The following is a 25,155-nucleotide window of genomic DNA, read 5'->3' as shown; positions in this document are numbered from 1 at the left end:
GGGCATTCATCCCTTGCTCCGTAGAAAACGAATCGCACTTCGCTGCTTGTTTGCCATAGACATGTGAAGCCCAACCGCCATCTTCAACAACTGACAGAAGTGCCGTACCACAAAGCTACTGGCAGATAAGGCCCGGTAGGTCCAAGAAAAATCCACCGTTAGAATTGGATATGTTGACTTCGCATTTACAGCCGTAATTTGGCTAAAAAAAAAAAAAAAATAGGAAAGATTTTCTGATTCACCCTCATAGTTTGGCATTCAACAACAGTGAAATTTGGATGAAGATTCATACTGAAGTTAATAAAGAACATTTGTGTCATGTTTTCAGTTTTAAGTATTGTATGGAAATGTTGTTTATTTCATAAAAGGACACCTCAGAATTTGTTTCAGAAAGTTTAAATGGCAGGTATTGTTGTTTTAGGAGAGAAAATTTCGAAATTCGCTCCCCACTCCATGTTGTGCCATTGGGTAGCCATGTACCTTAACTACAACACATGCCTTGGCAGGGTGAGACCTTAGAGAGTTTTAGAATAGGGGTCCCGAAGGAATATCGTCGAAGACACTGCGCATGCACGAGATGCAAACATCCTTTGAGTTTTGCGTCGGGCACGCTATTTCGCCGATTTAGTGGGAGCCCCAGAAGCTGCCCCAAAAGCTTTGTGTCAACAAACATGGTGGCACCCATTGAAGCGATGGCAAAACCTAGCACCAAACTGGGCCTGATTCGTGCTAACGCATGAAATTCGTAAGCTAGGACAAGTGACTATAGTTATCGCTTTCTTTCAGCTAACGGGTGTAATGAGGATTGATTCATTAGGTGCCGCTGATTGCAGATTCAATTGTCAATTTCATGGCTTATAGGCGTAACACGGCTTAACTTGGCTGGTGAAGGCACGTAAAGGTGGTTACTCGTAACTAAATGAAACAAATTTCTTGCTGCTAATAAAATAGCCTCTAAATTGTAATTAAACACAAAAACACTAAAGTCAAAATTACTCTTCTTATCATAAATGATATATTTTATTTAATTATTCATAATAGCTTTTCTTTGACACCATAGTTGCACTGCCAGTGTAAGGTACTATCCACAAACGCGAAGCCCTATTCTAAATGACTGTTTGGTGCAGTGCAAAGGGGGGCAGGGGACACAGGAATAAACGAGGACAAGCACTTGCTTCACACTGTTCTCCTTGTTGTAGTTGAAGATTCGGAGCCTGCCCTGCCTGTGCCACTCGGATCTTAGCATCTTGCAAACCCTGATGCTGTGGCCGGTAGACAGGTTGAAGCCTTCACTCTTCACTACTGCGTGCCCCAACGCTGACACCCGCAAAGCTCTTTGGGGCCCCAAACTTTTGAGCCCCCTATTCTAAAACTCTCTACTGTCATGAAGGCGTTTTTCTGTGGTGAGTGTGCAGGAGTGCTGGAGGCTGCCATGCCTCAAGCACTTCTGTTTATAAAATATACCAAGAATATCCCCTTCATGTAGGCTACAAAAACAAACTGTTTATGTTGAAGTATAAAATCAAATTTGCTATGGAGAGGAGGCAGAGCATTAACAATGACGTATCATAGATGTTTGGAAGTGAAATGACCAGCCTATTGCTGCTGTGCCTTGATGTGTTGCAAAAAACTGAACAAGTTGTCGTGGATTGCAAACAGAAGTTACAGGCCACTGTAAAATGGAAGGTGCAAGACTGAATGACACGAATACAAAAATCCTCAAGGAAATGGTGGTCCTATTTGAAAGCAAAAGGTTTGCTGATGCAGCAAAAGTCGCATGAGGAACAGCAAGCAACCATAGGCACCTTCTCTGGCAGCCCACAATCAGGACAGAAGGAAGAAAGTCTAGCGCAAGCTCTTACTTCATGGATCATTTCTTTTAGTTGGCCTGTGACTATTGTTAAAGACGCTATACTAGTGAGAGTGTTTCAGATAGCCTTGGACTCTCCATACCAGCCACTGTCCTGTCATGTGATGAGTGCTCGGGTGAACACCCTGTTCAACGTGAAGAAGTGCAGATTTTAAGACAAATTTTCTACAGCCACTTTCACCAGTTCAACAGCTGACTTCTGGACTTCAATCGCTAATGATGTCCACCTCGGCATCTTTGCACATTGGTCTAATGATGGGCTGGGCGTTTCGATCGAAAACACTGAATGTGAGACACTTGTAAGTGAATAATACACAGCAAATCAATGTGTCCAAGAAGTCTTGCAGACTGCTTTAGGATGTGGAAATAATAAAACGATGGCAGCAGTCTACACAGATGCCGGGTTAGCATTCCGGGTTAGCTCGGATGGTAGAGCGGCTGCCCTGGAAAGGGGGTGGTCCCAGTTTCGAGTCCCAGACGAGGACAAGTTTTTCTTCAACTGCGAGGATTTTCTTTCGAGGAACCCGTATGGGTTTCTCTTTATTAGCTACTGCTCTCCACCTTGCCCGTTTCCGCAGAACTATTAGGTCATAAATCAGCTTATATGTACAGCCGCCTATACTACCTCTACAGATAGGCCAGTTAGCAACTCTGTTCTCTATAGAATCGTGCAATGAAGCAACATGTAGCAACACAACGTATTGTCACAGTCGAAACAAGTTATTTGTGTGGCATGTACTGCAGCAGGCTTCCTCTTTCACACTTCCCTAAGAAAGCTTAGCACCATCTAGTGCTACCAAGCCTGCGTGTGGTCTCTGAAATGCATGGCGTGCCGGTGCATGCAAATGCTGAGAAACAGATTATGCAGCAACCGGGCTCCTCTCTCGTGCATCTTTATGGGTAAGCTGCACCATCTAGTGGCACTGCCCAGAAGTCAGTGCGTGACCTTCGAGGCGTGAAGCATGGCATACCAATGCTTGTGAACACTGAGAATTGTTTTCTCACTTGCCACACACTCAGTGACACATGCTCAGCGACCCAAGTTCCCGAAGGTTCATTGAAGAGTGGCACATATTCACTGCGTTCATGGCGCAGCTCACTAAAGTGTTAGCATGAAAGGCATTCATTGAAAAGCGGCACATACCCGGTGCATTTGTGGTGCAGCCTGCTGTCCTTGATGAACTCTTGGGATGTTTGTTCGAATCTGCTCAGCATCAGAAAAATTTAAGGAATCTTTTTCATCATTGTAGAGCGGCACATTCCCTGTGGCACATACCTTGTTACCCAAGTTGGTGTCAAAGATGTTCATTGAAGAGCAGCACACACCTACTGGCGCATGCCCAGTGACAAAAGTTGGCATCAAAGAGGTTCGTTGAATACCAGCACAGACCAAGTGGCACATACCCAATGCCCCAAGTCGGCGTGAACGAGATTCGTTGAAGACCGATGGTTGGTTTTGAACCCTATTGCCTCAGCACAGCAAGTCAGATGCACCAACCATTCAACCACAGACTACCCAATGACCCAGCTAGGTGGTCACACAAACACTCACAGCCCTCGAAAAGTGCGTGAAGTACCCCATGAGTGCTAACACATAAAAATGAAAGTACTCTTTTTCATCAGGAATGGAGAGGAAACAGCATCGAGCTAGCTGCTGTCATACCGTTCAATGCCAGAAGTTACTGACGACAAATTGGATCCTTTACAGTGGTGGCAGGTGCAGGGTTCCACACCACAAGTTGCCTAAATGCCTGTTCTAGAGATGACATTGCTTGTCTTGGCAACAGTGCCATGCAAGCACCTGTTCAGTGCAGTGCCAAAAGAAAAAGAGAAGGCTAAACTTTTTTGCCTACACAGCTGGACCTATGATTGTCTCTGAATGAGTTTGGCATGCTTGAATATCTGCTCGCACAAAGCATGGTTTGTACTTTCTTCAAAATTTATGTACATGATTCCCCAGTTTTCATTCTTACAGCGAAGCTGTGTAGCTCTACCTCCCAACGGGTCTGTCGTCTCTGTGAGCAAACACTCTGGAGGCGCGCACTGGCTGTGCCCCTGGGTCCCTTGCAGTACCAGCAGATGGCGCTTGCCTCCATGCGTGCACAGCACTGGCTATTCTGTGTGGGGGAAAGAAAACAAAAGAACCAGAAATCTCGCCTTCGCGCATAGCATTTGCCGCAAGTGCTTTCTACTCAAGATTATGGTTGCATAAGCTGCAGTTACCAGGAAGCAGCAACTGTAGCATAGAAAGCAGGGACTGACGTAATGACACTTTTGTATGTAAAAGAACCCAACTGATTTGTGTTGTGACAGTGCTATGGGAAGGCCACGTATAGTGAGGACTCCTGAAGCGTAGTGTGCATATGAGCTGTGGCGAAAGTGTGGTTAAGTGCATTTCTCTTCTCTCTGGCCCACTCTGTAGGTGCACGAAGTAGCAGCGCGCCATAGTAGACACCTTTGGTGGACGCCGTAGGAACGCGTTGCCTGCACTCGTGTGTCTTGTGTGTGGTTTGGCACTACTTTACTAGCCTTCCCCCAGCTCCGCTGGTCTCTGGTGTTTGCGATAGCATAGCCGCGAATAATTTTTATCTAATGTGAATAACTTTGATTAGTTCATTAAATAAAAGGTTCTGATTATTTGGGTTAAAATTTTTATTGATGTTCAGCTTTACTGAGAATATTAGTTAGGATCAAATGTAGAACAAAATATGAAGTACAATGCATAAACAAAAGGGTAGAGGCATAAAGCTGCAAATGTGTTGCAGATAAATATTTCTTTAATACAATGCAGTATTTCCTTAATGTTGAGATGTCTTGCTTTATTTGACAGTTGGCATGATTAACACTTTAGACTCTTTATAGTATATGAATTATTAACATCAGAGTGACTTCTCTTTATGTCAGGTAGCAGTATGCCGTAAGCTTTTTTTTTTTAATGAACTTTAGATTTTAAACCTTGCAGAAATTGTTGGGTTTCGTTGTTTTTTCAAAACTTTCAGCAATTTTATGTAGCTTCTGTATGCTGTTTAATGTGGCACACAATAATAGGATACCTATATTCTTGCACTTTTTTAATGTGCCAACCATCTATATTCTGATTAGCATTCAGCAACCTGTTTGCCTCTTTAATTGCTGTAAACTGCAGTTAACTGGCTATAACTTATCGTTAAAGTATAGCTTTTCAAAAAATCAAAGTATTTATTCCATAAATAATTATCAGATTTAAATGTAAGTAGATATTGAACTGCACACACATTGAATAAAAGATAATTATAGTGTAGCCTGAGACATTCACATAGAAAGGAAACGCAAAGACAGGCACTTATTTCACGTTAAGGAGACCTGTTTGCATTAATGCTGAATTTGGTCAAATATAACGAGAGTTACCTTTAGAAATTTGCAGCCTAAGACTTATATTGCAAATTTGCTTATTTTGCAAATGTATTTTGTTGTGTTGCATTTTTGTTCCCTTTCTTTCCTTGTTTCTTTTTATTTTGTTCAATTGCTTTGGAACCTTTTGTATTTTGCAATTTACTTTGTTGCATTACGTTTTGATGTTCACTTGCTTCGTAACCCTGTGCCTTACTAGTTTGCTTGTACTGTACTTTCATTGTAATAACTAAACCCTCCCATACTCAATGCCCTTTGGGCCTGTAAGGTATTTTTAAATGTGTGGGTGTGTGTGCGCATGTTATTACTTTTTTTCTGAGACCAAAAGTCTTCCCCTCACTTTACATTCATGGTCATGTTATTTATGTGCAAATAGGGTACACCTTGCCTACACATGACCCAACTAGCCCCGCTACAAGTTTTTTTAAACGTATAGAAGGGTATGGATGAGGACTTTCATTGTACTTGTAGTAAGGGAAATTAAGTACTAGAAGGGGTGTGGCACAACATGTGAAAGCAAATGGATATATTGCAACACAACAAACTGTCTTGCAGGGTATGCCCAGGCAATATGGAAATAGAAAAAGCTGCTTTTTTTACTAGTCTTGGTTTACAGACGATATGCACGCTTATTAGCTGGCAGCTGTGACTGACTCTCAGACTAAACTACTTCAAATAGTGAGCACTGAAGCATTAAATAATTTGAGGTTTCTTGAAGGCCAACTGCAACAAAAAATTACTTAGGCTAAATTGGTTATAAGTGAGATGTGCACTAGAACCTCATTGACACCTTCCCGTTATGTACATTTTCTCGGCGCCATAGGTTTTCTCACTATATATTACCTAGAGTAGAGTGCACTAGAATGGGGGAGTGGGTCCAACGGAGGCCACGGCAAGTGTGGCAAGTGGCTTGTGTAAAGCAAAAAACATTGAAATTTGCGGCGGCGCTGCCGTCTCCTTCTTCTCTAGTTCTGGCCAATCCGGTGCCTCGGCAGCCTGGCGGGACTGCGCGTAGAGTGTACTAGATTGGGAGAGTGGGTCCAACGAGGGCTCCGCGCTGAGGCATCTTTTATTGAAAATCCAAATGGCACCACCCGGCACCTTTCTTCATGTTTAAGTGCTCCTAAGAGCGAAAATTTGGCTTGGCCTTTTAATGTACTGTATACAATTTTGCTTCAAAGTGTTGTTTTCACTGGCTTTACTCAACGAAAAATAACAAAAAACATAGACGTTTCGCCGCCTATGCGGGTGGCATCGTCAGTACATAAATGGCAACAAATGGACTGAACTTTAATGAACTTAATGAACTTTAGATATTAAACCTTGCAGAAATTGTTGGGTTTTGTTTTTTCAAAACTTTCAGCAATTTTATGTAGCTTCTGTATGCTGTTTAATGTGGCACACAATAATAGGATACCTATATTCTTGCACTTTTTTAATGTGCCACGTGTAATGCAACATGTGGAAACTGCTGTGATGACGTCCTTGCCCTTCGCTGTCAAAATGTACTGTCGCTATGTAGATGACACATTTGTGATTGTCGAAAAGGAAAACCTGCATGCCATGCATGAGGCGCTTAATGCCGTCCATCATGCCATTCAATTTACATGCGAGACGGAGAATAGTGGCAGCCTAGCCTTTCTAGACGTGCTGGTACGACGGAGCGAAGGAGGTTCGGTGGAGACAGCCGTATATCGCAAATCTTGCGATAGCGGGAGTGTGCTGAGTTTTGACTCTCACCACCCTATAGAACACAAACATGCCGTGGTACGTACGCTCCTGTCCCGTTGCGATGCGCTCTCGTCAACGCAAACTTTGAGGGAGCAAGAATTAACGAATGTTGCCGCTCTTTTGCATAAACGGAGTTACCCTGAGCGCTTTGTCAGTGATACGCAGCGCCGCATGCAAAAACCCCGCAAGAGCAAGGCCGAAAGGCCAGCTTCCTTTGTGTGCATTCCGTATGTCCGCGGTGTATCAGAAGCAGTGCGCAGGGCTTTACGGCCTTTGGGTGTTCGAACTGTGTTCAAACCCTCGTACACATTGGGAAACGTGTTCCCGAAGCCAAAGGACCGCACACCTCCGGACGAACAAAGTGGTGTCGTCTACAAGGTCGACTGCTCGGACTGTGGTGCCAGCTACATTGGTGAGACGGGGCGGCGACGTCGCACTCGACTCAAGGAACATTTAAGAGATGCTACGAAAGCCACCCATGCTACACGTGCCAAGACGGAATTGGTGATCATTGTTTATCAAAGGGACACATGTTCGATTTTGACAATGTAACCACGCTAGCACAGGAACACCGATGGGGCCCAAGAAAATTTGTAGAATCATGGTTCATCCGTCGTAATCAATCTTCATGCAATTCTAACCGTGGCCCCCTGCCGGATGTTTACGGCAGTTTCATAGATAAATAGGATGTATTTCCCATTTGTTGCCATTTATGTACTGACGATGCCACCCGCATAGGTGGCGAAACGTCTGTGTTTTTTGTTATTTTTCGTTGAGTAAAGCCAGTGAAAACAACATTTTGAAGCATGAGTCCCCCTGGCTTTTGGAACATTTTCTCATACAATTTTGCAACCCACTAGACAACAGTAGTCCTTTCGCCAAGGTGTGCTCATCCTCTCATCCTTCGAACACTCTGCCAAGTCGCCGAGTTACCAGACAAACTATGTAGCTCCCTTTTGCCGTTAGGAACAGAGCATATGGGCATAGTGGTGCTGGTTATAACCTGTTCGTGTTCATCTGCTTCTGCGATCTGCTCAGCACTCGTGCTGCCATTTCGGCAGGCACAAAGCACTCATATTGGTGGTAAATGAAAAAATTCACAAATATAAGAAGAACAAAATTTGTAAATGCTTAATTGCGTATGAGTAGTAAAATTAGAAGAGGAGGAGCAGTGCAAGAAAGGTAAACAACGAGCATAGGTGGCAGCTGCAATGCTAAACGGCATAAATTTCCCTTTCCTAGCCTCCGTAAGAGACTGGAAAAAAAATGTTTTAAAAGATTCATAGGATAATCTAGCTTTCTTGAGTTCATTACAGATAGCCTAATGTGACAGGTGACATTAGGATTTACTGCTGTGTGCCGTAGATGATCTGGTAAAAGTATTCACATGTAAGTCCTGCGCCCAATGTGTGCAATAGGTTGATCAAGTCTGTTCCAAGAAAAGGTGAGCGTAACTCGTTTTTAATGTTGTTGGATGTCTAGCTCAGTAGAAAGCTTGCAAAAGCGATCCCAGTGCTGTAAAACGTGCTGCACTGCATACCTTGTGTCATGAAAGTCTTTTCAAACTGCAAAGCTAGCTTTTCTGCGTGGTACGGCGGCAGCATAACGGTGGTGCGAAAGATACGTATGCAGTGACGCTCTATGCATAATACTCTTTTTGAACTCTCGACGCATTCACGGACAACTTTGAAGAGTTAAAATGAGTGGTAATCGTTCTGTCGGAGAACTTTACGGTAGTTTCCACTTTCTAAAGAGCGCAGAAGCCAACTTTACAACGTATACAATGAAACTGTTGTGTACTTTACGAACTCTATAAACAATGTGACTTACAGTAATCTGCAAGAGCTGTGCGGTTTGCTACTGCCTGAAAAAGGCAATAGGAGTGGCTATTCAACGCTATTTTAGAGAGCAGCGGGCTACACGCACCGACATTTTTCAGGTTCGGGTAGTCAACTTTTGGAGCCAAGTGACTGATCAAAGCCTTGTGACGTCACTGTCACTGTGTTCGCAAACATCACCAACTAGGCAAGCAGTTCGGCATAACACAACAGCTGCCATACTAATTGCAGTACCGCACCAGTGAACCGTAAAGTAGCCGACGGATGGATGGATGCTATGAGCGTCCCCTTTGGAACAGGGCGGTGGGTTGCGCCAGCAAGCGCTTGCTATTATACTCCCTAATGTCCTACCTAGGTTTAACAATAAAAAAAGAAAAAAAAAAAACACTATGAACTCCCACACCCAAATTTTCTGATCCCCTATTGCGAACTGTGCTTTTGTACGTCTCCGTTTTTTGTCATTTCCCTACTTTTCTTCCACCAATCCTCCAATCGCCTCTTACTAATGCCTTTTGCGGACATGTTTACTTTTCCACTGCTCTCGCTGAAACCAAGGGCTTCAAGGAGGCCAGTGCTGCCTAAATTGATTGCTGGGTAGACGTCTTCACATTCTAATAAAACATGCTCCATAGTTTCTCTAGCTTTACCGCAGCAAGCACATGCATCTTCTTCCTTCTTGTATCTCGCTTTATAGGTGCGTGTTCAAGGCATCCCGATCTCGCTTCGAAAAGTAACGAGCTTCCCTTTGAGTTATCATAAATTGTTTCGTTACACGTTATAAAGCACTAAAGCCCCTTAAACTTCGTAAAGTAGTGCCACACTTTGAAGAATGCCGCCTCCTCCTCCTCGCGCGCTCTGGCAGAGGCCGACGCCGCGTCGCTATTCGTCTAATAGCATCACGTGTGCCCTTGCGCCATGCGTCAGCGCCATTTTTGCTCGAGAAGCGTTTCCGAAGTTGCGAGGAGCGCATGTTGGCGCCGTTGATACGCTCGAGCAGTGTAGGCGGCGCCACGGTCGAGGAGGGAGCGTAAAATAAACGAGAGGAGAAACGAGAACGAGGAGGAGTGAAGACGGAGGAGGAGAGTGTCGCTGCTTTACGAAGTTTAAGGGGTTTTATATGGATGGATGGATGGATGGATGGATGTTATGAGCGTCCCCTTTGGAACGGGGCGGTGGCTTGCGCCACCAAGCTCTTGCTACAAAATACAAATACAAATAAAACACGTTATAAAAGCGACACCAACGGCCAACGGTTGAACGAGAGTGGGCGCAAGTGGCTCCCATAGAAGGTTGATATGCTGGTGAAGGTCTGGAGTTCCAGTAGGTCGTGCCCATGACAGAATGACAGCATAGACAGTAGCGCCAGATTTGCCTTTAGGTGTTATAGTGAGAATTTTTATGCCCGGCGCCAACGTTCTCAATCGAGAACACAAACAGTGACCCAACAGAATTACGCTCATTTTTTACCGGTTCATACATCCCCCGAAAACACGATTTTTTGCGATCGTATGACACGTTTTCTGACCACTAGATCCCACGTAAACAAGAAAAAGAGCGAAGCGCGCGCGATCGAGCAGTATATAGCTGCCCGCCGCGGCACCTTCACTGCAGTACTCGCCCGCCTGTCTCGAACGCCGGCGCGCACTCTTCTCACTTTGGTACCAGCCAACATTCTCCGACGTCGTCGTACACGGCATTAACAGCCGTCACTGCCAATCCTATTGCGATAAACATCTTCGCCTATCTGTTTCACAGCGCGTGGTGCCGTCGGAAGCGCAGCGCACGCTTTTAATAGGCGATAACCGAAACGCGCCGCCCTTCCTTGCTGTAGACTGCGATCGTATACGTTTTCCCGCCGCTAGATCTGATGTGAACAGGAAAAGGTGCGTGGCGCGGGCGATCGAAACCTAGTGGGCGATAATCCAAACGCGCTGCCGTTCCCTTCTGCAGGCGGCGCGATGTGGGCATCACGTTTCGCTTTGGCGGCATCCAGCGTCGGCCATCAGCCCGATTTCGTTTCGGTTTCCCGTCGCCCTCTTAAAACACGCAATACGAAAACACAACGCGTCTCGGGCTGCCGGAACACCACCAGGTCGACGCGCGCCGGTGTCTCGTGCCGCAGCAATTCGTGCGACGCTTCACATTACGTAGATGTTAACAATAGTTGAGTCTGTCAAAGTTTTTAGTTACTTCAGATCGTACGTTTTCCCGGTTAGTACGTTTTTCTCACATTTTTTTAAAACGTATGAACGAGTTTCTACTATGCACTATTGAAGCAATCATGGCAAAGCTGCAGGGCTGGTAGCTGTCTAATTTTCCTAACAGCCTTTAGATATCAGTAGCACCTTAGCAGATGACGCATGCATCTAGTGGTTAGTGGATGTGACACAAATCCCGACATATATTGCCTGCTTGATTTTCAGCACAGCACGAGTGCCATGAAATCTTGGAGGTCATGTTGAATAGCCACGCTGGTTCTTGGCGTTCTAAGTTTTATGTAATATCTGGTTAGTGGTAATGGCAGCGATGTTCTTTTTTTTTTTTCAGTTCTTGTATTAAAAAAAGAACATTTACTTTTGCTAGCTTTTTGTTATGCATATATTCATATTTTAAGCGTGAAATTTTGAACAGGGCTGCTATATATCGATATGTGAAACTAGGCTTTTCGCGCAGTCCAACATTTTGTCACAGTTGGCCTTTGAGTTAACATAGCTGTACTGGATGCACAGATGCTCTTTATATAGCATTCTAGTTTGCATTTTACTTTAGCTTTTTACTGATAAAAGAAGAATGTCCAAATATATTGCAAGTGAAAACTTTTAAATCAATCCCACCCTCTTCTTTTATATATATTTCCCAGAGAAAAGTGCAGCATTTAAAACCACATGTTACTTTTTATTAGAAAAGGAGCAGTATATGTGGTGATTCTGTGCTTTGACATATATGTGCCTCTGTTTACAAAGTGTGATTTTCCACACAGAGCCAGACTGAGCCGCTGTGGTGGCTTAGTGGCTGTCATGATGTGCTGCTAAGCAAGAGGTCGCAGGATCAGATCCCAACTGCGGTGGCCGCATTTTGATGGGGGCGAAATGCAACAGGGCTCATGCCCTGTGCATTGGGGACATGTTAAACATGCCCAGGTAGTCAAAATTAATACGGCACTACAGTGTGTCTCATAATCAAATCGTGGTTTTGCCACGTAAAACACCAGAATTCAATTCAATTCAGAGCCACACACTTATTGCCTAGCAATGTGTGTCCAGTACTGGAAATCTATGCCTGTGGTAAACACTTGCCAAGTATAACTTCATTATTGCAATACTATACACAGAATGTCCTCTCTGCACGATAATGTGTGTTTAACTGCAACGTGTGGTATATTTTTCTCATCGAGAATTCCAGATGAAGGCGATAAAATCATATTTATTGCATGCTCACTTTCCTATTTCTTTTGTTTCTGCAAGAATGCTAAATTTTTCCAGGACTAACATTATATTATTTCCCTCTTACCATCTAACGACGAGACATGAAAACGCCCAAAGGAAATGTTTGTTTCATAGAAATATGAAAATACACTGAGAATAAGGATGTTAAAAAAAAAATGTGTATATATATATATATATATATATATATATATATATATATCATATTTTTTGCAGGAACTTTTGCAGCAATGGGTGGGCAACAACAGGCTAAACATCGGAAGTGAGCTTTACCCAAGCCACCTATGGCTGCTTGTGGAACTTGTAGAGGCAGTTTTTGTTGGATGTGAAGCAAAGTGTTGGATGTGAAGCAAAGGTGCACTTGTGCGTTTCATTGCACCAGTGCAGCAGAGTATCTTGTTCGCACACCAAGCTTCATCTTCCTTGTCCTCTGTTCCTGCTCTAATCCAACAAATGATGCTTGCTGCCTGTCTTTCAGTGTTGACTGAATACGTTTAGCCAAAAACTGTACTCATCCAAAACTCTGCGAGAAAAAAAATTATTTTTCTGGTGCGTTGCTTGTAAGCAACACTCGTCCATAAAGGTTTAAGCAAATGTCTTGAGAGAGGTCTTACAGCAGTTCACCTTCCTCATCCACAAAAAAATCGTTTCTGGTGAGTGGAAAGTGATGCACCTGCATCCTCCTTGCAGGTGGGGCTCTTGGTGGCTGTGCAGCTGCAATAATGATGCAAGACAAATTTGTGTCTGCTGCAGAGATTATCAGCAACATGTCTGATGACCAAAAGGACGACCTCATCGCTGCTGTTCAGCGAGCTTTCGCTGAAATTGAAGTTGCAGATGTGGTGGAGTTGGCAGCTCTCCTATGTGGTGATATCCACATCAAAAGGCGGATCATTCGTGGTATAATTGATTATTTTCACAGTCAGATGCACTTGGAAATTATTGACTGAAGATGGTTACCTTAGGAATACCACTTTCTGGAGTTCTTCTGCCTGTGGTAGCATGATCCTTGTTCTGAGCTGTTTTGGTGTGTACATGTGTAAATTCATATTCATATGTGAGCACTAAGACCCATTTGCTTTTATGAGATTGCTCCATAATCCAACTAGGGAGTTAACTTTACCTCCATGTACTGGGAAGGAAATTTTGTTAGTCAGATCATGCCTTCAAAAATTATGCTGATTACAATATACTATTCAAATTCAAAATGTTTAATACAGAGCCCACTGAATAAATTGCTTGCGATCTGGCAATATATTTACACATGTGCTAAAGTGTAAATTTTACAAGCTTCTATTGGGACACTTGGTCAAGCTTAATTCATTGATATGCCAAACAGTTAAACTTAAGGTATTTAACTTACGGTATATTCAGTGTGGCTACTATTTGACAAACAAGGCTTGTTCATGCATTTCATTTAACCCAAACTCGTAAAGCAGTCATAAATCCAAAGGAAATCCAGGCTGCTTGTGCAGGCATCGGCTATTGCGAAAGAGAGTGAAGCTGAAAGAAAAAAAAAATGTTTGAATGAAAAAATATTGCAAGGTAAAACACCGTTTGAGCATGTGAAGGTGCAAGGTACAAACTGGTGCCTATCGTAACAGTGAAGGTTCTGTCTCAGGCAGCAGCGGCAAATGACACTGCTGATGCTTCTGACTGATCTACTCGTTTCTTTTAGGGGCATGAAGGCACTGAAGGATCTATAATGAAGCATAAATCATTTTCTATGTGTGTGTGTGTGTGTGTGTTTTTTTTTTTTTTTTGCATGTGACAGACTGCCAGACTCTTTTAATGCAGTCATTCGGAGATCTCAAGTGAATCAAGCCATATTCATCAATATGCACATCATAGCATCATAGCAGCCTGCACCCTGTATACGTTTTATTTGTTTGTATTTTGCATGTTTGCTTCTCATTGTAAGTTTCTTTATTTACTAGTTTATCTAGTAGCAGCAGTTTGGAGGCTGTTGGTGGGCTGTAGTGTGACAAATGTTTTGAGAAAAGGTGTGTCAAGTTGAACAAATTTTTCATTATATTTATGCCTTATGTGATTTTAATTAGCATCAGACGACATTGCTAACATCTTTTGTCTTGTGTAATACTTCTGTTACATGGGTAACTTGTGTGTCCTGCCATCCTTGAGCAAAAATTGAGTGCATGCAATGAGTTGTTTATAACTCATTTATATGTAGATGCAACGTCATAGCACTTGCATTGCTGTGTATTGCAAAGCCTAGTGCAAGAACATTATAAATAGAACCAGTAGAATTGGACTAAGAGCCAGATGTCATTGCCAGAGCTCAGCAGGCATAGCCACAATGTTATTATGATGTCTATATTAGAAATGCACATTTTCATGTGTTAATTTTTTGTTGGGTCCCAACATGATATCATTCGGAGTAAAATCTACAGTAGCAATTAATGGGTTGGTGAGAATGACAGAAAAAAAAGAAAAAGAAATGGTGCCAGGTGTCATGCTCTGCATGCTATGTCAGGTTGCTGCCAATTTTTTCCTGTTTGTACTATTTTATTTGTCTTATACAATATATGTGCCAACCAGCCCAACTCAGCATTTTGTTGAACTGTGAAGAATTGCAGCTGTAGCAGGAACTTTTGTCTTGAAAAACCAATTACAAGTTGCATGTAATCTGCGTTACCTGAATGTAAAATTAAATTCTGGAATTTACATGCCAGAACAACAATCTGAGGCACATCGTCGTGGGAGTCTCTAGATTGTTACCTGATTGGACAACCTCAGGTTCTTTAATGTGCACTCAATACACGGTGCATGTGTGCTCATGTATTCTGCCCCCATTGGAATGCGGCCACAACTGTCAGGATCTAACCCACGACCTTGAGCTCAGCAGCCCAATGCCATAGCCACTGAGCTATGCGGTGGGTCCTGAATATATCTGTATATTCACACCTCATTTGTTCACACACCTCATTTTGTTCGATAACTGCAAGAAAAGGTAGGATGTGCATTGGTTTGGTCACATAGCTGAAATGTAGATCAAAGTAATTGATTGAGGGGCACTTGCTAGATACTTGTATTGAGTCCAGCATGTTAACCACAAAGTATATGCGAACCATTGATGCTGTCTAGCGTGTGTGCTGAAGGCAATTTAGCCCTCTTTGTTGTGACAGTGTTTCTCTGTAGTGCAATTTTACAATCTCAGTAGATTTGAGGTTTGTTTTAGGGGTTTTATGTAGTTGTAACCAGGGCGTCGAAATGAAAAAAATATAATTCAGCCCAGGCTCAATGCACTGCGATTCCATTCCAGTTCAGAGAAATAAAAATTATTAATGGTTCACGAACTGGTTCGTAACACTGAACCGGTTTGCAGACTGGTTCGGTGCAGTCACTTTTATCTTGCCCTATGGAGATATACTGCACAGTGCTATCGACTTGTCAGCATGGCGCATGTACAAGTTTCATCAAGAGGAGGCAGAAGTTTACGAATGAATTGCACAGATAGAGGGGAGTTTTCATATTCAAAGTAATGACATGGATCAGTAGTGAAAATCCCTGAGTCGTCGTAAGGTTTGCATAGCTTCCACACTCATTACTTTGACAGCAGCAGAATCAGTTAATTTGCGTTTTGATTTAGGTTTTACTGCAGGACTGGTGGTGAGCGGACTGTGGCATGTGATCTATGGGGTCAAAGACAGCACAAATTAGCATTGTATTACATAAAGTAAAACTTCCATCTTTTAGTCTGTAGGAAAGACAGAAGCCAGCATTTGACATTTCGCTCAGTTTGCTGGTTTTTTAGCAGCAGGTGAAGACATTGGTGCTTCTGAAGGATGAACAAGCATGGTTTGTGCTGAACCATATGTCTATCTTTCTTGCGCATCCGCACATGCACGTAGTCTTGCACTGACTAAGCACAGACAAAGGGGTCAAAGCACATACATTGTGCCCCACGAATAATTTCTACAATTTGAAGAGCATTGTACTCTGCTTGCCTAAGCACCAAACATGCAGTGTACCATGGGACGTAACAAAAGCAGATTTCGCATGCTGTTTACTCTGGTGGTTATTACTCACTGAGAAGATGACAGCATTCATTACCAACTGCAGTGTTATGGTTACAATAAGTCATGTAGCAGAACTCGTTCATATCCCTCGTTGAGGACATCTTCTTTTCTGCTCTGTGTTTGTCTAGTTTTAGTAACAAGTTGACCTAACAGGCCGAATTGGGAACGTCACCGGCATTGTTGACTCTCCGGAGCCCTTGAAACAACTTTTTGGTGGCAGAACACTACTGGCATGGCTGACTTCAGAAGTGCAAGAACCTCTGCCGAGGTAGCCATAGTTACCAGCAGACGCCCATCGTCTATCTCCATTCTCACAGACAGCGAAACTCGTCAGTCGTAAAAATCTGCTAGTAAGGTGTGCCGATTGAAGATGTAGCTGTTTGAAGAATAATGTAAACTATTGAGCACCTCTTGTCACCTTATGTACTTAACTCTTTCAATTAATAAAGGGAAAATTCACCAGTTCGTAGCATTTGCTACTAACGGGTGGATGTCTGATTTTCCCATTATTAATTACTTCACTCCACCTTCCGGGTTTCCGCAGAACTATTATGTTAACTCTTTCAAGCACACAAATTCTCTTTGTTTTAAATCGTCAATTTTAATGCTGGAATTGAGAACAGTTAAGAAAGCATATTGCATGCATGAAAAAAAAAATACTATTCATAATAAAGTTTTGACGAGGTGGTCAGTGTTGCTGACCACCGTGCCGGAAGGGTCTCTGCATAGAACATATTTATCATGTAGTCCTTTGTGATGTAGCAGCATACTTTGCACTTTCCACATTGAAAATTGCTTTTTGTCGTAATCTGAAAAAAAAAAAAAATTTTCCCTTCCGTAGGCACAGTGGCACATTGCAGGTTTGGCACATCCAAACTGTTCTTGATGGTTGTGCCTTTATGCTGCATTTTGCACACCTTCGGTGTGAGCACCTTTTAACAGTGAAGCTGTTCTTGCTCGGCATAAAATGAACCGCATATCATAAAGCTCCACTGACGGCCACCGACAGAGACACTGTGCACAGCCGGTTTCGCCGCTGCGCCACAGCTGGTGCTAAGCCACGCCCACCGGCGGAGACACTGCGCGCAGCCGGTTTCGCCACGGCGCCGAAATCTGCACATGCACCATGATAACGGTTAGTAATGCGCATGCGCTTGACCTTGAAAAGGATGTCAAAGCGTGTGCTCGGCGGCACTCGGTCAGTTAACGCCATGGGGCAGCCTAAGAAAGTTCGTACTGCCGAAGAAGAGGCTGCGCATTGCGAAGCTAGACTTGTTGCGATGCGGGAGAAACAACGGCAACGACAGGCCGATCCAACCTTCTTGTCCAGAGAGGCCAAAGCCTACAGGTGGCGACTATGCAAAGACTCGGAATACGCCAATCGAGAGAGAGCCAGGATCGCTGTGAAGCATCAACAATTACACCAAGACCCTGCAGTGCGAGAGGCAGAGTACGAGCGACGCCGAGCTCGCGCTTCAACTGGGGGTGCCAGCGCTCGGTTTCAATGCGAGTTCCTCTCGGAGTTTGGACATTCCTGCTGAGTGTGCGATCGACTGTGGTTTGACTCAAACCTATCGATGCTCAACACGGTTCGGTCTGTTGAGAAGCGTGCACAAGGCATGTGTGTGCTGCGAGACATCTTCCCGGAGGCCAGCGACCACGATGAGATGCGGCTGTGTAGGACCTGTTGAGAAACGGTCTTACGGGGGAAGGTGCCACAGTTCAGCGTGACAAACGGCTTCAAGTAGCCACCCAAGCCAGCAGGACTACCACGTTTGAACGAGGTGGAGGAACGAATGGTATCCCCTCGAAATACGGTTCATGAACATTTGACGACTATGGTCAATACGGCATATGGAGACAGGTGTTTCGCTGTTTCAAACCTCGTGCGACCAAGTGCGAGCTTGCCCGGTGTTTCTCTCTCTCTCTCTTTTTCTTTGCTAATGCATGGACTCGATTGTACAGATAGCGAACTCCACAAATTCGGTTACATGTGGAATTGCGGAGTCGGCATCGGACAAGTGATCGTGGATATCCTCTTCTGGGTCATAATCGCTATCGCTTGAGCTGTAGCCTCCAGCATAGCTGTCATTGTCGGAAGAAATATCTTCATATTGAACTGGAAAAAACATATTGAACATCAAATTTAATTTCATGTTGAATTTCAGTTCTACAATCTGTGACTCCACCTATAACCCCTTTCAAGCATGGGGATCAGTGTAGGTCACCACCACAACAAATATCGCAATGCAGCATCAAGTTAATCCACAGCGTATTTTTGCCACTACAGCCAGTAGGATATACTCCTGCAGTATGTGTTACATCCGAAAAAAGTTCCGTGTAAGTTCACATACCTTTGCATCAGTAGAAACTTTCAGGGTTCGGCGCTGGAAATGGCATGCTGGCTATAAGTCTGTTGCTTGACAATAAAAAAAAACTCTCCCTAGACAACTAGCACCATATGGCACACTTTCAAAGAAGACTGAAGGGGAAAAGTGAACACTTGTTTTCTAGCTAAACAAGCAGATGGCACTGCAAAAAAAATTTTGAATTGGTCAGCAACGCTGACCACTGTGCCTGAAAGAGTTGAACTGTTTCGTGCTGAACCTGTAACTGTTATTTTTTTTCAGTCCAAGTTCAATTCGGGTTCAGGCACACTTTGAAAATATTAGATCGGGCTCAGTTCCTCCCAAAATCGCTGTTTGGGTGCGGTTTTCAGTTCGGATTCAAGTTCGATTCGACACCCTGGTTGTTACAATTATATGTGCTTTTATAGCATTAAAAGACCACCACAATAAGAATCATTTGGGCTAACAATGGCTGGTGTCTTGTGCACAGTATTATACAGGGTCCCCTACCTTAGATACTTCTTTTTGTCAGTGTTGATGCAGTCTAACAAGTTGGGGCATTACTGCCTTGATTGGCATGCGTTTGTCTGAATGTGCGGGTATTGTAAATATGAATTTATGTTCAAAATTCTCGATGGGAAAAAAAAAACGCATTGCTCCGTGTTTTAATTTTGGATATTATTGCGATCGGGGTTCCGAGGATGTGAGATATCTATTCACCACAGAGGAGTGAGGGATTGTGGGGCTGGCCCAGATATCCAGGATGTTCTAAACGCATACATTTATATTATATTTTGTACAAGAATGATGCAGAAAAGACTGAATATCAGATGATCACGTTCAAGTTCAAGCTGCCGATCTCTCTTCCAAGTGCCTGTCTCCTTTTTCTAACCCCTCCATTGGCCTGGTCCTGTCGCCTTCCCCTAATCCAACGCCAGGAGATGGATAACATTATGCACCGCCAATCCGGAGGTTAGTAGCCCTTTTCCTCCGAGCGGAGCTTGGGCCAAAACTCTCACTGGAAATGGGGAGGCACAATGACCCTGTCTCCGGCGTGGACATGGCAGTTTGGCCCAATGTCAGGTGATGTGAAGGAATGTCTCCGTTTTGGCAGAGCCCTTCCTGGCATAGTTGGTGTAGCTCAACTGTTTGCCATAAATCGTCGCAGTTGGGCGTGGCTCTGATGAGGTCATCGACTCGTTCCCCATTGTCACGTCCTCTGTGAGTGACTGGTTTTGCGGGGTAAATGGCAGATCACAACATTCATCATCACCATCAGCCTATTTTATGTCCACTGCAGGAAGAAGGCTTCTCCCTGTGACCTCCAATTACCCCTGTCCTGCACCAACCGATTCCAGCTAGCGCCTGCGAATTTCCTTAACATTACCCCACCTAGTCTTCTGCCGTCCTCAACTGCGCTTCCCTTCTCTTGGTACCCATTCTGTCACCCTAATGGTCCAATGGTTATCTAATCTGCGCATTACATGACCTGCCCAGCACCATTTCTTTCTCATGATGTCAATTAGAATATTGTATGTAACTACCCGTTTGCTCTCTGATCCAAACCGCTCTCTTCCTGTCTCTTAGTGTTATGCCTAACATTCTTCTTTCCATCGCCCTTTGCACAGTCCTTAACTTGTTCTCAAGCTTCTTTGTCAGTCTCCAAGTTTCTGCTCCATATGTTAGCACCAGTAAAATGCACTGATTATACACTATTCTTTTTAATTATAATGGTAAGCTTACAGTCAGGATCTGACAATGTCTGCTGAATGCACTCCAACCCATTTTAATTCAGTAAATTTCCTTCTCGTGATCAGGGTCGCCTTTGATTAGTTGACCTAGGTAAACGTGCTCCTTCACAGACTCTAGAGGCTGACTGGCGATCCTGAACTCTTCTTCCCTTGCCCACCTATTGATAATTATCTTTGTCTTCTGTATATTAATCTTCCAACCCCACTCTTATACTCTCTCTAAGGTCCTCAATCATTTGTTGTAACTCGTCCCCAGTGTTGCTGAACAGGGCAATGTCATCTGCAAATCGAAGGTTGCCGAGGTATTTGCCGTTGACCCGTACTCCTAAGCCTTCCCAGTTTAATAGCTTGAATACTACTTTCAAGTACGCAGTAAATATCATTGGAGAGATTGTGTCTCCTTGTCTGACCCCTTTCTTTATAGGTATCTTCCTACTTGTGGAAAATTAAGGTAGCTGTGGAATCTCTATAGATACTTTCCAAGATATTTACGTAAGCGTCCTGTACTCCTTGATAACGTAATGCCTTTGTGACTACTGGTATCTTGACTGAATCATGTGCCTTTTTGTAATATGTGAAAGCCATATAGAGAGTGATTGTACTCTGCGGATTTCTCGATTACCTGATTGATGACATGGATGTGATCCATTGTAGAGTATCCCTTCCTGAAGCCAGCCTGTTCCCTTGGTTGACTGAAGTCCATTGTTGCCCGTATTCTATTGGAAATTATCTTGGTGAGTATTTTATATAATATGGAAGTAAGCTAATGGGCCTATAATTTTTCAATTCTTTAACCTCTCCCTTTTTGTGGATTAGTGTAATGTTTGCATTCTTCCAGTTCTCGGGGACCCTTGAAGACAATAGACAGTTCGTATTGAGAGCCGCCAGTTTTTCAAGCACTATGTCTCCTCCATTTTTGATTAAATCGACTGTTATTCAATCTTCTCCTGCCGCTTTTCCCCATTTCATGTCTTGCAAGGCTCTTTTAACCTCATCGCTAGTTATAGAAGGAACCTCTGTAACCTGTTCATTACTACTTTGAATGGCGGTATCATGGCTGCTTTGGGTACTGTACAGGTCAGTATAGAATTCTTCTGTTGCTAGCAGTGTAAAGCTTGCATGTCTCGAGCAGTTTTATCATTTGCTTAGTTTCAAGATTTTAGGGAACCAATATAATATCATTCAACATAAGTATGCACATTTATATATGTGTTGAACATTGACAGTACAAAGCACAGTGTATATAATCAAGCATATTGACTTGATTACTTTAGTTTTCTTTAGTCTTCAAGATTGAAAGCGATTGAGAGATATTGGAGATTGAAAGTTGGTGCAAAAATATTCCTATGTGCATTATTTGTAGTCTTGACATTCAAGAACCAGAACCGTGACATCTTGGGATTCACATCACATTCACATCTTGGGATTCAAGATGTGAACATCTTATATGAACCTTTAGAAATGGAGTTTTTTTCCTCGTTTTTCTTCCAAATTTTGAAGCACATGCTAATGTACTTCATATTACTGTGCTAGGAAGTAGTGGACATTTTTCTGAAGGGTCTCATTGTTAGAGCATTTGGCCATGCAAAAATGCTTTGCAATCAAATCCTCCACAAGACAGATGTGACAAGTCTGCCCACTGCTGGTTTCTTTTGGTCTAAAATTATCAAAGTTAGCATGCTTTGGCTTTGTCACTTGTTATAGTTAAAACTAATGTCCACGTGCAGTTTGTGTGAGAGAATTCTGAATGTTCCACATACGTTCTGTTATGTACAAAGTGCTGTTATGTGGTGCAAGTGCCTGAAAAAGCATTGGCTGTGATAAGGCTGTATCCATTGTATTTTGTAACATCTTGTAGGTGAGTACTGTGCAACCAGGGTAGCCAGGCCACATGTGGTCTGTGTGCCAAAGAAACTTTGCATTATGCATTGCTGTGTGATTGCGTACAAGTGTTATGTTGGTACAATAAATGTTTCTTACTTTATTGTATAATGAAGGTGCACTCCTATCAAACTTATGGCTGTGGCTTCATGTTCACCTGCCAATGGGATTTGGGGAGTGTTGTAGCTAGGTGGTACTTCGTTCTGTTTCCACAGAACATGAAACGTAGACCTCCTTTTCACAGAGGATTGTGGAGGGTGGGACAAAGCAATAGAACAACACGAGGTGTTCGTGTTGTTGCCTTTTGTTTAGTCCCATCCTTCACACTACTGATACACCTGTGTCCTAGAAACTCACCCAAGTGACCATACAACTTCCATTTTAAGAGCATAAACTTGCACAGTGCTAGTGAAGTACTTTACAGATGCTTGGGGATGGCTTTTTTTTTCATCTATAAACAACCAGTCTAGCATCCTTTCTTGTAATAAAGATAGCTCGAGGGGGGCAATCTTAATGGCAATTTTTTTTCCATATCTTAACATAATTAGTGTGCAAGTGACATATCTCAGAAGAAAGAAAAATCGGGATCGATTCACTTTTCTTTAAGAAGTTTCATTTCCGAGTTTTCATGCATGGATGGGTAGCGCAGTGACTAAAATAGAATCATGCACAGTACTTATGCCCAGAAATTCTACTGTTATCCATATAAAAGTCGAAGCAAAATTCAAACTAATGACCCATGCATCTTCTTTTGACCCCACATTTGACTTTTTTTTTTTTTAGCCACTAGAGATTAATTTTCTGACTCATTCTGGTGCAGAGAAGGATAAACATGACATAGAGCACCAATATATAAGTTACATAAATTGCTTAAAACATGGGAGCAAAATAACATGTACAATCTTTTATGGTGACTGCACCGTTTCATAAAAGCTGCCATGAAAATGCCTATCAACAATGCTGAATTTCATATATTGTAACATAAATGAAGTCTGTGCTCTACAATTCAATAACGATTGGTAGCTACAGCTGTTATGGTCCCAAACTTTCAACTGTTCCGATATTTTCTTTACATACTAAAATCCTCAATGTAGCCATCTCAAACTGCCCTTGTGCAACAGTGGGCTGAACAAGACCTTCTAGTATCAAAATACTGTGTAGCTTTGTTGTCTACACGGAATGAAAATCTTGCTGCTGATGTCATTGATTGATTAATGGGATTAGCCCCACAAGCAATGATTGCTTCACATGTCTGATTGTAGCAGTATCTGTATATCTTTAGTTGGTCCAAAATGGCTTGCTTTGCAGCACATAACAGCTTGCTCCAGTGAGAAGACTAGGGTACAGGCGGTAATAGTCTGTGTCAGTCATGCACATTTATCGTAAGGCGATTCTATCTTGTGTATAGCTAGTGATGGAATACTGTGGTGTAGCATTTGGATTTGTGGCTGCTGCTGACTAACCTAGCCAGCAGCCTTTAGCAATTTGGGTATGGGTGAAACTTGCGAGGTGCACAGACTATAATAACTCATGAGGCACTGCTGCTGGTACAGCTGTAGCTCACTGCCTTCTTTCTAGCTCTGGCTTGGGATGTGCTGCATTTAGATGGTTAAAATTTGTGCACTGAATGGAGGATTCTGCCCTGCTTGCTGCGAAAGGCACAATCAAGGTGCAGTTACCAAGTGTTTTAAGAAGATGCTACGTTGTGACATTGAATCGTGGTTCCTGGACCACAGTACACTCTCTACAAAACTTGTGTGAAAATGAAAGTACAACAACATCAACAAAAAAGTGGCTAAAGTAAGGTTTTCGAAGACTCAAGGCAAATGAAGCTAACTGACATGTCTGCTTGTTGCAGGCAAGCAGAAGAAAGCTCAATCCCATTGAGAAAACAATTGTGGTTTTATTGGCACATATATTCTGTCTAAGATCAAACCCAAAGCTATAATATGAACTTGTGTGGACTTCATTTACTTGCAGTAAATATGAAACATTGTGACAAAAAAAAAAAAAAAAAAACTACATCTGGATGAAGAATGCTTGGATGGCTCTAATGACCTTATGACCTGTGAAAATGATGAGAAAACCCTACAGTACAAGAGGACTCAAGGAACCGCAAAACGTAGTTGTGCTTAAGCACATGCCATTTATCAACACACAGCTGCAGGCTGCCACAATAACAACCCAACTGCTATTAAACTTAGCAAGTGTCAATTAAAAAAAAGAGGGGGCGGGGTGTTTCCATGGCCTTTCAGCATCTGCACACAACATTCAAGTGCATATTTCGTGTGCTTAAAATTGTACCTGTACTTATACTCTTCACCGAGTGTCAAGGGCACTTATTTGCATACAGTATTTCTTAAGTATGCTTACAATAAAAACTAAACATTCAGAATTCACTTTTTGAAATCTGCTACCTTGATATAGAAATTGTAGTTGCTGGAATTGCACTCTACAGCAATTTACTCTTACTGTGTAGCAGGACCAATGGCTTTCCTTTGCCCTGCCAAACATTTACTTTGGTTTATTTATTTTAGTTATTTATTTATTTACAAGTACTTTACAAAGCCCTCATGGGACATTGTGTAAGGGGGGCAGTAAATATATACATCAAGATTACAATACAAACAACACCTAAAAGTAAGACATCGATTAGTGCAGAGAGATGCGAATGAACCCAAGAACTTAACAATACATACTGAAAAAGCAAGGGAGCAACAATAGCATTAAAAGTTGAAAAAACAAAAATGAAAACGCAACAACAAATAAAAAAGCTATTTAAACTCAACGGCAGCTGTGCTACAGAGAATAAAGATAACTGACGAAAGATTGTTCTCACATAAAAAAGTTCCACTGGATAGCC

General features: G+C 42.8%; 1 protein-coding gene across 2 annotated transcripts in view; it reads left to right on the top strand.

Annotated features, from left to right (window-relative positions):
• LOC126544326 (protein C19orf12 homolog) overlaps nucleotides 1-25,155 on the top strand; it is a 30,320-nt gene that overhangs the window by 2,705 nt on the left and 2,460 nt on the right. The window contains exon 3 of one of the 2 annotated variants that reach the window (XM_055061740.2): nucleotides 12,963-13,172. In XM_055061740.2, coding sequence (XP_054917715.1) covers nucleotides 12,963-13,172 — 210 coding nt within the window. Of the gene's footprint in view, nucleotides 1-12,962; nucleotides 22,404-25,155 lie in introns of those variants that run through there. The other variant, XM_072286299.1, reaches the window with a different exon arrangement.

The sequence above is a fragment of the Dermacentor andersoni genome, chromosome 1, assembly GCF_023375885.2.
Source record: "Dermacentor andersoni chromosome 1, qqDerAnde1_hic_scaffold, whole genome shotgun sequence".
In the NCBI taxonomy this organism is placed as follows: Eukaryota; Metazoa; Arthropoda; class Arachnida; order Ixodida; family Ixodidae; genus Dermacentor; species Dermacentor andersoni.
The sequence above is the reverse complement of the archived record's forward strand: the minus strand, read 5'-3'. Positions and strand labels throughout refer to the sequence as shown.